Source organism: Chiloscyllium plagiosum, unplaced genomic scaffold (assembly GCF_037043375.1).
Source record: "Chiloscyllium plagiosum isolate Xiang-an unplaced genomic scaffold, Cpla_swu_hap1 HiC_scaffold_9, whole genome shotgun sequence".
Lineage (NCBI taxonomy): Eukaryota > Metazoa > Chordata > Chondrichthyes > Orectolobiformes > Hemiscylliidae > Chiloscyllium > Chiloscyllium plagiosum.
Window position 1 is genome coordinate 35,468,016 of NW_028270147.1, and position 14,921 is coordinate 35,482,936.

General features: G+C 42.6%; 1 protein-coding gene across 4 annotated transcripts in view; it reads left to right on the top strand.

Annotated features, from left to right (window-relative positions):
• Positions 1 to 14,886, top strand: part of LOC122554273 (BTB/POZ domain-containing protein 19-like) — a 159,125-nt gene extending 144,239 nt beyond the window's left edge. For 3 of the 4 annotated variants that reach the window (XM_043699030.2, XM_087990533.1, XM_043699033.2), the window contains one exon: positions 14,173 to 14,886. In XM_043699030.2, the coding sequence (XP_043554965.2) occupies positions 14,173 to 14,307 (135 nt within the window). In that variant the 3' untranslated portion in view covers positions 14,308 to 14,886. The remainder of the gene's footprint in view (positions 1 to 14,172) is intronic. The other variant, XR_006312954.2, reaches the window with a different exon arrangement.
• Positions 14,887 to 14,921: the final 35 nt, after the last annotated feature.

The window sequence follows — 14,921 nt, forward strand, 5'->3', positions numbered from 1 at the left end:
AGGTCCATGCCCCCCCAACAAACCACCCTCCCCTGCCACTGCAGGAATTGCAAAACCTGCGCCCACACCTCCTCTCTCACCTCCATCCAAGGTCCCAAAGGAGCCTTCCACATCCATCAAAGTTTTACCTTCACATCCATCAATATCATTTATTGTATCCGTTGCTCCCGATGCGATCTCCTGTACATTGGGGAGACTGGATGCCTCCTTGCAGAGTGCTTTAGGGAACATCTCTGGGACACCCGCATCTGCCATGCATCCGTCCACTCACCTAGCCTGTCCAAGTCACCCTGTGGGTGGCACGGTGGCACAGTGGTTAGCACTGTTGCCTCACAGCGCCAGAGACCTGGGTTCAATTCATGCCTCAGGCGACTGACTGTGTGAAGTTTGCATGTTCTCCCCGTGTCTGCATGAGTTTCCTCCGGGTGCTCCGGTTTCCTCCCACAGTCCAAAGATGTGCAGGTCAGGTGAATTGGCCATGCTAAATTGCCCGTAGTGTTAGGTGTAGGGGTATGGGTGGGTTGCGCTTCAGCGGGTCGGTGTGGACTTGTTGGGCCGAAGGGCCTGTTTTCACACTGTAATGTAATCTAATCTAATCAACCCCATCGCCCCGTGGCCCAACATTTCAACTTCCCCTCCCATTCTACCGAGGACATGCAGGTCCTGGGCCTCCTCCACTGCTGCTCCCTCACCACCCGATGCCTGGAGGAAGAATCTTCCGCCTCGGAACACTTCAACCCCGGGGCATCCATGTGGACTTCACCAGTTTCCTCATTTTCCCCTCCCCCCACCTTATCCCAGTTCCAAACTTCCAGCTCAGCACTGTCCTCTCCCACCTATCCGCTCCACCCTCCTTTCTGACCAATCACCTTCATCCCCACCTCCATCCACCCATTGTACTCTTTGCTACCTTCCCCCACCCTCCTCTCTGACTTATCACCTCCATCCCCACCCCCATTCACCTATTGTACTCTTTGCTACCTTCTCCCCCCCCCCCCCCACACCTTTCAAGAAGGGAGTGAGAGGGAAAACAGGAAACTATAGGCCAGTTAGCCTGACGTCAGTGGGCGGAAAGATGCTGAAGTCAATTAGAAAAGATGAAATCATGACTCATTTGGATACAGTAGCAGGATAGGTCAGAGTCGGCATGGATTTACGAAAGGCAAATCACGCTTGACTAATCTTCTGGAATTTTTTGAGGATGTAACTATGAAGATGGACAAGGGAGAGCCAGTGGATGTAGTGTACCTGGACGTTCAGAAAGCCTTTGATTAAGTCCCATATAGGAGATTACTGAGCAAATTTAGGGCATATAGTATTGGGGGCAAAATACTGACTTGGTTTCAAAATTGGTTGACTAACAGGAAGCAAAGAGTAGTGATAAATGGGTCCCTTTCGGAATGGCAGGTGGTGACCAGTGGGGTATCACAAGATTAGGTGTTGCGACCACAATTGTTTATAATATGCATTAATGATATAGATGAAGGCATTAAAAGTGATATCAGCAAATTTGTTGATAACACAAGGTTGGGTGGCAGGGTGAAATGTGAGGAGGATGTTATGAGAACACAGGGTGACTTGGACAGGCGAGGTGAGTGGCAGATGCAGTTTAATGTGGATAAATGTGTGGTTATTCATTTTGGTGGCAAGAACAGGAAGGCAGATTACTGTCTAAATGAAGTCAAGTTAGGAAAAGGGGAAATACAACGAGATCTAGGTGTTCTTGTACATCAGTCATTGAAAGCAAGCATGCAGGTACAGCAGGCAGTGAAGAAAGCCAATGGCATTCTGGCCTTCTTAACAAGAGGAATTGAGAATAGGAGCAAAGAAGTCCTTCTGCAGCTGTACAGGGCCCTGGTGAGACTGCACCTTTGTGTGCAGTTTTGGTCTCCAAATTTGAGGAAGGACATTCTGGCTATTGAGAGAGTACAGCGTAGGCTCACAAGGTCAAATCCTGGAATGGCGGGACTATCATATGTTGAAAGATTGGAGTGACTGGACTTGTATACACTTGAGTTTAGAAGGATGAGAGGGAATCTGATCAAGACATATAAGATTATTAAAGGATTGGGCACTCTGGAAGCAGTAAGCATGTTTCTGCTAATGGGTGAGTTCAGAACCAGAGGACACAGTTTAAAAATAAGGGATAGGCCGTTTAGAACAGAGTTGAGGAGAAACTTATTCGCCCAGAGAGTGGTAGATATTTGGAATGCTCTTCCCCAGAAGGCAATGGAGGCTAGGTCTCTGGATACTTTCAAGAAAGAGATGGATAGAGCTCTTAAAGATGGTGGAATCAAGGTTATGGGGATAAGGCAGGAACAGGATACTGATTGTGGATGATCAGCCATGATCATAATGAATGGTGGTGCTGGCTCGAAGGACCGAATGGCCTACTCCTGCACCTATTGTCTATTGTCTAATAATTGTAAAATTAGAGTTTTCTTTACAGAAAAGATATCCCTTATTAGTGTTACAACACACTTGAAACCCCTATTCTTCACTTATACTACATTCTGTGCAGAATTTCAAGGTGGATTTTTTTGTTTCATTGAGCAGTATGGGCAATGGCAAGAAATGTGGGAAAAATACAGTAATGGAAAAATCAGATTCTGAATATTCAAATTCTGAATAATGTCTGAGTTTCTTCCCTAAGGGTTTAAATGCTGAATTCTAGCTGTAGCTAATGAGCAGAGATGACCTTCTCCCAAGCATTGTTGTATGAGGAAGCTCACCTATTTTCTGTGCTCCTTTTCAATTCTCCTCTCTTCTCTGAAAAAAATGAATGGTGCCGATTCCCGAATGAAAGTCAGGGCACTTACTTCATAGAACATAGAACAATACAGCACAGTACAGGGCCTTCAGCCCTCGTAAAACCATGAAACACTTGTTTCACATAAAACCGTGAGAATCTGGAACTCACTCCCTCAAAAGGCTGTTGGGCTAGTTGAAATATTTCTCAACCATTTCATGACATGCTGTTTAGGCGGATGGTATTTATCCTTCTTTATTATGCAGCAAATGATCTGAACACTTTCTCTATATCCATATTATTTTCTCACTTTCAAGGATTAGCAGAAAAACATGGAAGATTGTAATCAGCAACATAGAAAGATTGCCAAAAAACATACAGGAAAAGCTGAACTGTGACATGGAAGTAATTGATCAGTAAGTCTTTTGTTTAAACAAAAAGGACTGAACTTGATTAAAGCAGCAAAAGCACCTCCTAATTTCTCCCTTCTCCCCCCCCCCCCCCCCCCACCCACTCCTACTCCAGCAAACACACACATATACATACATAGAAGTAAATTGTAGATTTAATTATTCTGCAATTGGCAGCATGTAATTTTGATAATTCTGGAGACCTGAATTGCTGTCAAAATGATGTCACACTAATTACAGTCTCTGGATTAACATAGAACTGTGTTTACTGTGACTTGCTTTCAGATGCTGTTGAGAACACTTATATAAAGAGTTTTGGTGATTTTACCCTGGGATGAAAGTGCAGTTATATGCTGGGACTATAACTATGCCATAGTGATGGTTCTGTTACAGGTTTTGACTTTGCATTAGATAGATTTCCACGTTCAGTATATCAGTGGTCTTTCACATAAATGGACATCAAATCCCTTACAACTAGGAACTTACCTAGGCTGCTAATATCTAAATATACTATGTGATAATCAAAGGATGGGAACAATGAATCCTCATGTTGTATGAGCCAATTCTCGTAATCAACAACTTTCTGTAGTTATATTCATTTTATCGTCTAGTCCATGGGTTAATACATGCAAATGAATATAAGCTCATCATAAAATTCTGCCCCGATAGCTAATGGTTTTAGTTTGATTTGTTTTGCATATGGTATGTGAAAGAAAATAACATCAACTGTGAGCATTAATCAATCTAGTAATTATCCTTTTAACATAAAATGATAGAGGACAGTGTTTTTAGTCACTTGCTAAACAAAGATGTTACCATCCCCATAGACTGATAACTTTAGAAAAAAGATTACAATTTCCAGTGAACAATTTAAAGGGAATACGCAAGATTCCAAGTTTTAAGACTTCTAATGTACCAAACATACTAAAATCAACATCAGCTAAGGCTGCAGATGCTGTAAAATAGAAATTGCTGGTGAATGACAATAGGTCTGGCAGCATCTGTGGGACGCAACCGGAGTTAATATTTTCTCAAAACGTTAAGAATGCTTTCTTCCCACAAATATTGGCAGATCTGCTGGGTTTTACCAGCAATTTCTGTTTTTCTTACAGAAAAATACATCTCTTATTAGTGTTGCAATATACTTCAAAACCCTATACACTGTACTGCATTTATACTTTACGTTCTCTGCAGAATTTCATGGAGGAATTTTCTGTTTCATTGAGCAGTATGGGCCACGGCAAGAAATGTGGGAAAATGCAGTAATGGAAAAATCAGATTCTGAATATTCAAATTCTGAATGATGTCTCATTTTCTTCCCTAAGGGGTTAAATGCTGAATTCTGGCTGTAGCTAATGAGCAGAGATGACCTTCTCCCAAGTATTGTTGTATGAGGAAGCTCACCTCTTTTCTGTACAGCTCTCAATTCTCCTCTCTTCTCCTTTCCTCCTGAAAAAATGGATAGTGCCAATTCCTGAAATGAAAGTCAGGGCACTTACCTCATAAAGCATAGAACAGTGCAGCACAGTACGTGAATTCAGTCCTTGATATTGTGCCGGCCTTTATCCTATGTTAAGATCAGACTAACCTACAAACCCTTCATTATACTAACTTCCATGTGCCTATCCAAGCGTCACTTAAAAGTCTCTAATGGATCTGACTCTACTACCACTGCTAGAAGTGCATTCCACACACCCACCACTCTGAGTAAAGGTCCGACTTCTGATATCCCCCCCAAACCTTCCTCCAATTACCTTAAAAGTATGCCCCTCATAATAGACATTTCTGCCATGGGAAAAAATCTCTGGCTATCCACTCTATTTATGCCTCTCAACTTCTTGTATACCTTTATCAATTCACCTCTCATCCTTCTTTGTTCCAATGAGCTTCCTACCTCCCTCAACTTTTGTTCATAAGACATGCCCTCTAGTCCAGGCAGCATTCTGATAAATCTCCTCTGCACCCTCACTCATGCTTCCAAATCTTTCCTATAATGAGGCGACCAGAACTGAACACAATATTCCAAGTGTGGTCTAACCAGGACTTTACAGAGTCCCCCTGCTAATGAAAGCCAACTCACCATTTACCTTCTTAACAACCCTATCAACCTGACGGCAACTTTGAGGAATATATGGACACGGACTCCAAGATCCCTCTGTTCCTTCACACTGCCAAGAATCCTGACTTTAACTCTGTATTCTGCATTCAAATTCGACCGTCCAAAGTGAACGTTATCACACTTTTCCTGGTTGAACTCCATCTGCCACTTATCAGTCCAGTTCTGTATCCTGTCAATGTCCTGTTGCAACCTACAACAACCCTCCACACTACCTTCAACTGCACAAAGCTTCATGTCATCAGCAAACTTACTAACCCACCTTCCCACTTCCTCATTCAATGTGGAATACCACTGGTCACCGAGCTCCAGGCAGAATACTTTCCATCTACTGCCACCTTCTGTCTTCTATGGGCCAGCCAATTCTGTATCCAGACAGACAAGTTTCGCTGTATCCGATGTCTCCTTAATTTCTGAATGAGCCTACCATGGGAAATCTTATCAAATGTGTTGCTAAAATCTATGTACACCACATCTACTGCTCTATCTTCTTCAATGTGTTTTGTCACATCCTCAAAGAATTCAGTAAGGTTTGTGAGGCATGACCTGCCCCTCTCAAAGCCATGCTGACTAACTCTAATCAAGTTATGGTTTTCCAAGTAGTCATAAATCATGTCTCTCAGAATCCTCTCAAATACTTTGCCCACCACTGACATAAGACTGACTGGTCTGTAATCCCCAGGATTATCCCTATCCTCTTTTTTGAACAAAGGAATAGCATTTTCCACCCTCCACTCATTTGGCACTACTCAGTGGACAGTGAGGATGCAAAGATTATCGCCAAAGGCATAGTAATCTCTTCCCTCACTTCCTGTAGTAACCTTGGGTATATCCCATCTGGCCCAGGGGACTTATCTATCCTTATGTTTTTCAAAATTTTTAGCACATCCTCCTTCCTAACATCAACCTGTTCTAGCAAACCAGTCTGTTTCACACTGTCTTCAGAAACATAAAGGTCCCTCTCAGTTGGCAAAGTATTCATTAAGGACCTTCACTACCCCCTCTAACTTCAGGTGTAAATTCCCTCCATTATCTCTGATTGGCCCTACCCTCACTCTGGCCATCCTCTTCTTCCTCACATAAGTGCATAATGCCTTAGGGTTTTCCTTAATCCTAACCGCAAAGCTTTTTCGTGCCACTTCTAGCTCTCCTAAGTCCATTCTTCAGTTTCTTCCTGGCTACCTTGTAACCCTCTTGAGCCCTGGAAAAGCACAGCAGGTCAGGCAGCATCTGAGGAGCAGGAAAATCGATGTTTTGGGCAAAAGCCCCTCATTCCTGATGAGGGGCTTCTGCTCGAAACGTCGATTTTCCTGCTCCTCGGATGCTGTCTGACCTGCTGTATTTTTCCAGTACCACTCTAATCTTGACTCTGATCTCCAGCATCTGCAGTCCTCACTTATGCCTACCCTCTAAAGTCCTGTCTGATCCTTGCTTCCTCAACTTTAAGCTTCCTTCTTCCACTTGACTGGATGTTCCACATCCCTTGTCATCCAAGGTTTTTCACCCTACCATCCCTTCCTTGCCTCAGTGAGACAAACCTGTCCAGCACTTTGAGCAAGTGCTCCCTAAACAACCTCTACCTTTCTGTTGTGCATTTCCTTAAAAACATCTGTTCCCAGTTCAGGTGTCCCAGTTCCTGCCTAATAGCATTGAAATTTCCCCTCCGCCAATTAAATCCCATACAGTCTGTTCCAACTCTCTCACTGAGAGATCTGATACCTGATATGGTTCGTTGCCAAGCACCAAATCCGACATGGCCTCCCCTCTAGTCGGCCTGTCTACATATTGCGTCAGGAACCCTTCCTGGACACGCCTGACAAAGTCTGCTCCATCCAAACTATTTGAACTAAGGAGGTTCCAATCAATATTAGGGAAGTTAAAGCCACCAGTGACAATAACCGTTACTTCTGCACCTTTCCAAAATCTGCCTCCCAATCTGCTTCTCCATGTCTCTGTTGCTATTGGGAGGCCTGTGGAAAACTCCCAATAAAGTGACTGCTCCTTTCCTGTTTCTGACTTGCACCTATACTGACTCTGTAGATGAACCCTCCTCAATGATCTACCTTTCTGTAGCTGTGATAATATCCCTGATTAGCATTGCCATTCCTCCCACCTCTTTCACCTTCCTCCTCCTCCTCCTCCTCCTCCTCCTCCTCCTCCTCTCTCCCCCCCCCCCCCCCCCCCCCCACCCACATTGCTTTTGAAACATCTAAACTCTGGAATATCCAACAACCATTACTGCCCCTGTGATATCTAAGTCTCCGTAATGGCCACAACATCATAGTTCTGAGTACTGATCCATGCTCTGAGTTCGTCAACCTTATCCCAGATATTTCTTGCATTAAAATAAACATACTTCAATCCATCACACTGACTGTACGTTTGCCCTATTAAGTGCCTATCCCTCCTCACAGACTCTCTGTACACTTTATCTGGCTGTTCACTACCTACTCCAACATCTGCTCCATAGCTCATGTTCCCATTCGCCTGTCAATCTAGTTTAAACCCTCTTGAAGAGCTCTAGCAAACCGCCTGCTCAGGATATTGGTTCCCCTCCAGTTCAGGTACAACCCATCCTTCTTGTACAGGTCCCACCTTCCCCAGATGGTATCCCAATGATCCGTATATCTGAATCTCTTCCTCCTACACCAGCCTTGCAGCCATGTGTTCATCTGCACTCGCTCTCTGTTCCTAGCCTCACTTGCACATGGCACTAGTAGCAATCCTGAGATTTTTACTCTGCTCATTTGGAGCTCACATTCTTCTGCCAGTTCACTTTGCATACAGGAACATACATGCATCTATACATGATATATCTTCTGTTTCTTAGTTTACTCTCTTAAAGATCACTCACTTTGCGTTTGACTGAGGTTTGCCAATGCTTTTGGCTTTCATTGTTTTTCACCACACAGCCTCTTCAGTTCCAACTCACCAGCTGCCAGCCACTGTGGCTTGCATTACATTTCAGTGCGCTGGGAGGTACAGGCAGCTTGTTACAGTGGGAGCATTGACTAGTGGGGGGTAGACATATTGCTATATGGCAAAATGAGGACTGCAGATGCTGGAGATCAGAGTCAAGATTAGAGTGGTGCTGGAAAAGCACAGCATCCGAGGAGCAGGAAAATCAACATTTCGGGCAAAAGCGCTTCATCAGGAATGAGCCATGCTATGTCAATACTACACCCTAAAGGATGTGCCAGCTCCTGGAGTGGCAAACTCACTCAATGTATCTCAAGCAAATGATTGTGTCTTAAAGTAAAAAGGGAACAGTCCTTATTTGGGTCAAGGATGCTATGGTCAGGTGGGAGGGAGCCACCATACTCAGTCAAGGGACTTAACGATTCCACTCCAGGGATTGGTCACTGTCAGTCAGGCACTTGGTCCTGCCAAAGTCCAGGGTCAAGTGCAGCCAGCCCTGGGATCACAGGTAAGTCAGTCAGGGTGCTGTGCAGGCATTAGTTCTGGAGCTGAGCCATTCTCAGATGAGTTACTTCTTCAAGTCAGTCTGGTGAGGTGGTCATAACCAGTCCTGGGAGTTTGGACCTTGCTGATGTGATGTGCAGGGAATTATCAGGATGAAGTCTGTTGAGTCCCAAGGAAAGCAGAAGTGAAGTTCATTAGACTGGGTCCCTGGGGGAATGATTCTAGCAGAATGCTGTTCATGATAAAAAGGTTAAGATTTCAAGGAGTGTGTCGGGGGAGCAGGGAGTAGAAAGCTGAGGGAGGATGTTGTTCACAAATAACAGACTATTTGGCTTCAGCAGGGTGCAAGTGTATGGGCAACAAGGGCATGCCAATTTACAAATCCATCGGCTTGATGTAATTTGGGGACCCTAACCGCAAAGAAAAGGATGAATGGAAACATTGGGAAGCTGAAAAGCCATGAGGATACAGGGAAAGCACTATAAAAAGGGAACATGAAGGATGGGGTAATCATCCTTCAGCTCAAGTGTAGCCTGTCAGTCCAGGATTTTTAAAAATCAGACTGATGGGAGTCTGATGGTCTGCACAAAGCAAGCGCAGTTGCCTCTTTCTTTACGTTCATGTGTGAAATATGGCATTTGGGATTCAGTGAGTCTTTTTCAGAATCCCCTGTCTCTGTGGTAACCAACAGCTGGCCTATTGCCAGGTAAACCTTGATACAACTTTACACCATCCCATGTTTCTAAGGCGTCCTGTTTTACCTTAAATTGAAAGAGACAGATTAAAATATAACCATCTTATGAAATATCACATTGATAGTACACTTTTCTAACTGGAGACGTCTCTCGAGATGGTCATTTAAGCAAGTTTCCACTTTTTCTCGATCAGATTTTTGTTACCTTTCTTTGCTGACCAAATTGCCACATCCCATTAAGAATTAGAATGCCTACAGTGTGGAAACAGGCCATTCAGCCCAACCTCCGAAGAGCAACCCACCCAGACCCATTCACCCACCTATATTTACCCCTGACTAATACAGCTAATATTATGGGTAATTTAGCATGGCCAATTCACCAAACCTGCACATCTTTGGATTGTGGGAGGAAACTGGAGCACCCGGAGGCAACCCACGCAGACACGGGGAGAATGTGCAAACTCCACACAGACAGTTGCCTGAGGCTCGAATCGAACCGGGGTCCCTGGCGCTGTGAAACAGCAGTGCTTACCGCTGAGCCACTGTGCTGCCGTTAATTTCCCATGAAGGAAGTCATTTCGGCATTGCCCTTACTAAACTTATTTTGTCTCAAACTGACATGCTACCATTATTCCGAACAATCGGTTCATGTGAATTTAAGTTTGCATCTCCAGGGGCTGCAAGCAGTGGATTTGATCTTTTGTGGACATAACTTAAGCAAAGCTGAACCGAACTAAGCAAGTTCTAAAACTGAAGGGAATAAAGTTAAATTCACAGCAACATTGAATTACCAAATAAACTGAACCAAGAAGGTGCTTAGCTTATTCTGGTAGTCCTTGTACAGGAAATTCTCATTCCATTTTTGTTTCTTTTCTGTTCTAACACCCAAGTTTGTTTGCTTTTCACCGAATTTCGAATCTGTGGAGTTCCTTTTGGAGTGCATCATCCAAATTTGCATATGGTGCTTTTGGTAGTCTTCTGTTCCTTATGCTTATAGCTCTTAAGTGAGAAATAATTACATTCAGCTCAATTTTTAAAGTTTCCTATTTAATTGCAAATATTTTAAATTTAACCAAAATTTTAATTATACAGATTATGGGGGTCAAATGAGATATCTTCCAATACATGGGCACATGGATCCTGATGCATGATGAATCTGCTCCCACTGAATGAAATACAGCAGCAAGCTCACTTTGTACTATCTGCTCACTACAATGAATTCTGCATTCATCCAGCCCTCCCCGTGCTGATCGCATTCACAGATGGCACAATATTGTTAGTAACCTACGTTGACTGCACATCGTATTGGGAAAGCTGCATTGTTGCTGGAGCACCTGCTGGGAGTTTTTAAATAAGTGAATTGACCAGGGAAAAAATTAGGAATGGTTGACAATGGAAGCGAATGAGCACATTGTTTCCAGAAGCTGCACTGGAAGTCATGGAGGGGGAAGTGGAAAATTGCAGCGATGTCCCATATCCTCAAGGGGGTGGGGAATAATCTCCAGACACAGTGAAAACAGATCATCATGGAACAGGAATATAGCCCCAAGAACGTGGATGCAATGCCTTAAGAATTTAGATAATTTCACATGACTTGTCAAGATCAGCAAATACATTTTCAAATGTTATATCCTGTCTACTGCACCATTAGCCACAGCCACTTCTCAATTCACCATACACCCATCAATCAGCTACCACAAGTTTCTATCAGCCAGAACTTATGCATAGTATTCATAGTTTTTTTTTTAAATCATCATACACTGTTACAAGCCTCTCTCTTACTTCTCAGAGCTTGCATAATTGCATGACAGCCACATTACTCAAACAGATTGCAATACACTCAGTGACACACTTCCGTCTTTCGTACAAGAGACATTCTTGCACAACGAGAGGCAGTCGGAATTAAGCAGATTGAGAAGCTACAGAGAGTTGAAGCGTGCAGTGCTTCTTATCTCCTCTCCCCTCAATGTGACCCTATGTGTTTTCCTTGTTCCTTTCGAAACCCAATAATTACATCTTGCTAAAGCAGTGGAGGAAGAAGACAATGTAAATGAACAAACGTGGACACAGATTTCATAGTCACAGCAAGCAGCTCAGATACTGGCACTGTACATAATTTAGAGGTTGTTATAAGGATAGACTATGCATGCAATAAACAGTGTAAAGCTATATTGCAAAAAAAACCAAAGAACTGCAGATGCTGGAAATCAGAAACAAAAATGGAAATTGCTGGAGAAACTCAGCAGGTCTGGCAGCATCTGTGGAGAGAACACTGTGTTATCAGTTTGAGTCTGGTAACCTGTCAGAACTATTCTGAAGAAGCGTAGCTGGACCTGAAATGTTAATTTTATATTCTTTCCACAGAAGCTGCCAGACATGCTGAGTCTTTCCAGCAATTTCTGTGCAAGTTGTATTGCAGCTAGATCAGGAAGAAAGGACAATGCACCAATTCACCTATGCAAAGGATTCTGGTGATGACTTTATTTGGCCAAATTAAAGAAGCAGGATTGGGTGGACAGGCCAAAGTGTAAGGGAAAGCCTGTGAATAAACTGGCATTCAGTGTCAAGCAGTGTGAAGGTATTGGCACCATCTTGGCACTTGGATTCAGCCAAGTTTGAACCACAGAACTTCCAACATAAATCAGCTAAATTCCATTGATACATTTGTGGAGCCAAGCATGATTCAGTTTCTGATGACTGATGTCTCAGGTTCCAACGCAGCACAAGCAGCAGCTACATCAGCATGTGAGTGCTGCAGTGAAATCTCAGACTGTTACTGCATTGGTTCTAGATATCAAAGCACAAAGAAGCCTCCAGGGCAGTAAAGCAATCTGTTCTGCAATTGATCTGCTTCATAAAGATTCTGTAAACCAGGGAACTTGCTGACAGCCATTCTTCAACATCTCTTCCTCCTCTTTCTAGCAGCCTCTATTATAGAGACAGAGCATAGAAACAGATCCTTCGGTCCAACACATCCATGTTGACCATGTTTCCTAAACTGAACCAGTTCCACTTGCCTGCATTTGGCCCATTTCCCTCAAAACCTTTCCTATCCGTGTACTTGTCCAAATGTCTTTTACATGTTTCAATTGTACTTGCCTCTATCACCTCCTCTGGCAGGTCATTCCATATATGCACCACCCTCTGTGTAAAAAAGCTGCCCCTCAGGTCCCTTTTAAATCTGTACCCTCTCACCTTAAACACATGCCTTCTAGGTTTGGACTCACCCACCATTCTACATGTTCTGCACGGCATCTGCTGGTCCCAATCATATTAAGTGCTGAGACAATATTATCTTAAAGCTACTGTTCCGTGCACAAACCTATGAGTAATAAAAAAAAGTACTTCAAAACATCAGCCAAACTACTCTCTGTAGATGATTAAAACTTTTAACAAGTTCAGAAATCATACAAGCTGTTTAAAATTGCAGCAAGATCCAGTTTAAATAGTCCAGTAACTGACCTACAAGTAGGTGGTGATGCTTATAAATAGTAATGCTGGAATTCCTTCATACTATTGAATGAGTGTTTAGCAGTGGCAGGTTAAGAGAGGTCTAGCTTCATAATGATGATACTGATGTTATACTTCTGACTAATATCATGATCTGTCTGCTCTGCTTTCAACTGCTAGATGATATTAGGTGCACATCTACTAATCCCTTTGACAATATGACATTCTTCAGAACCTGAGAAGTAGAAGCAGAAGTAGGCCATTCAGCCCCTGAAGCCAGTTCTAAAAGATCATTATTAATTTGCTACAGACTTCTGCCTCTTTCGTGCCAGCTCCTCATAGCCCTCAGCTGCTTGATGTTTCAAATTTCCTCCTCTTTCGATACTTTCAGTGATCTAGTCTCCTCAACTCTGAGTAGAGCATTCTGGATATTCACTATCACCTCAAAGAAAAAAACTCCTTTGCATCTCAGTTTTAAAGTGTATAACCTCACATTTTCCTACATTAAACTCCATATGTCAATGTTCTGCACACTCACTGAACAGTCTGTCCCTTTGCAGATTCCTTATATCTTCATCACAACAATCCCTACCACCTGTTTTTGTGAGTAAGACATCAGTGCACTTCTCATTAGAGGCATGTCCGGAAGCAATGGGCAGCATTTTAGAATATTAAGAAACCTTGTAGGACTGACAAAAATGGGCATTCCTGAGCCCAATTTCATTTCCACGGTTTCCAAATTAATCTTTCGTTTTATACTGATAATGTGATTAACCTTTCTAACAAGCGGTTATACAGGAAATGTTTATCTACCATTTTTTAAAAGATTCCGATTGACCAGTTTTGTTTATATCTCTAATTCTTTCAGATTTTCTTCATATTTTAGTAACATGTTTTGAATACCCCAACATGAAGGGTGAATTGGGGACTTTAAGAAGATTAAATTTAACAGCTAAAATCCGGGGTTAAGTATTTCAAACTGATTATTATCTGGTCTCAGTCAATATACACTTGTTGTATTGGTGACGTGTTGATACCATGGGTTGGTATGTAATATTTTATACTGATGGTGAAAGGATGTGGGCTTTAAATTATTATGTTCCTCTCGCAGTGTTTTTCTTATCTAACTCAGATAAATGGAGAAAGATATAAAGTGAAGACAGCTTAACAGGCAAAATAAAACATCATGCACCAACAATTCTAGAGCACATCTTGTATTATAAGGATGTCACAAATCCTTCACAGGACGGTGGACCAAAATAGAAGAGAGAAATGCTTTGATATTATTGAAAGATTATAAGTTGAATCCTGTTTCCTTTTGGCCTTATAGATGGACAAAATAGCTGAAGTATGGAAGTTTCATGCATTAAAGAAACCAAGTGGGATCGCAGCACATCTTCCTCGGAGACGGAAAGGCACTCGGCTTCGAGAACATCACAAGTATCTCAACCTCTACCACAAATAGAGGTCAATGATGTACAATAGTACTTGAAACTGTACTCTATTCTTAGACCAGAGGAATTCATCAGCTGCCATAACCTCTACTGAATCAAATCAAACTAGTATTTCATAAAATATGGTACAAGCCCTTACACTGGAGCTGTATTCCATCTAGCTTCTACGATGTAGGATAATAAAACAAAGAACTGCAGATGCTAGAGATCTGAAATGAACAAAAACAGAAATTGCTGGAGAAACTCAGCAACTCTGGCAGCATCGGTGGAGATAAAATAGAGTTAATGTTTTGAGTCCTGTGACCTTCGGACTTGAAATGTTAAATCTGTTTTCTCTCCAAGATGCTACCAGACTTGCTGAGTTCCTCTGGCAATTTCTGTTTTTGCTTGTTTTCGCAGAGCAGTAAATTGATTGAATTATTCTGAAATCAGCTATGTTGTGTGTTACATAAGGCCAGTTTCATATTCTGAAGTCATACTGATTATTCTTTGTAAGTTGAGAGTGTGTTGCTGGAAAGGACAGCAGGTCAGGCAGCATCTGAGAAGCAGGAGAATCGATGTTTCGAACAAAAGCCCTTCATCAGGAATGAGGCTTGTAGGTCAGGGCCAAGAGATAAATGGGGAG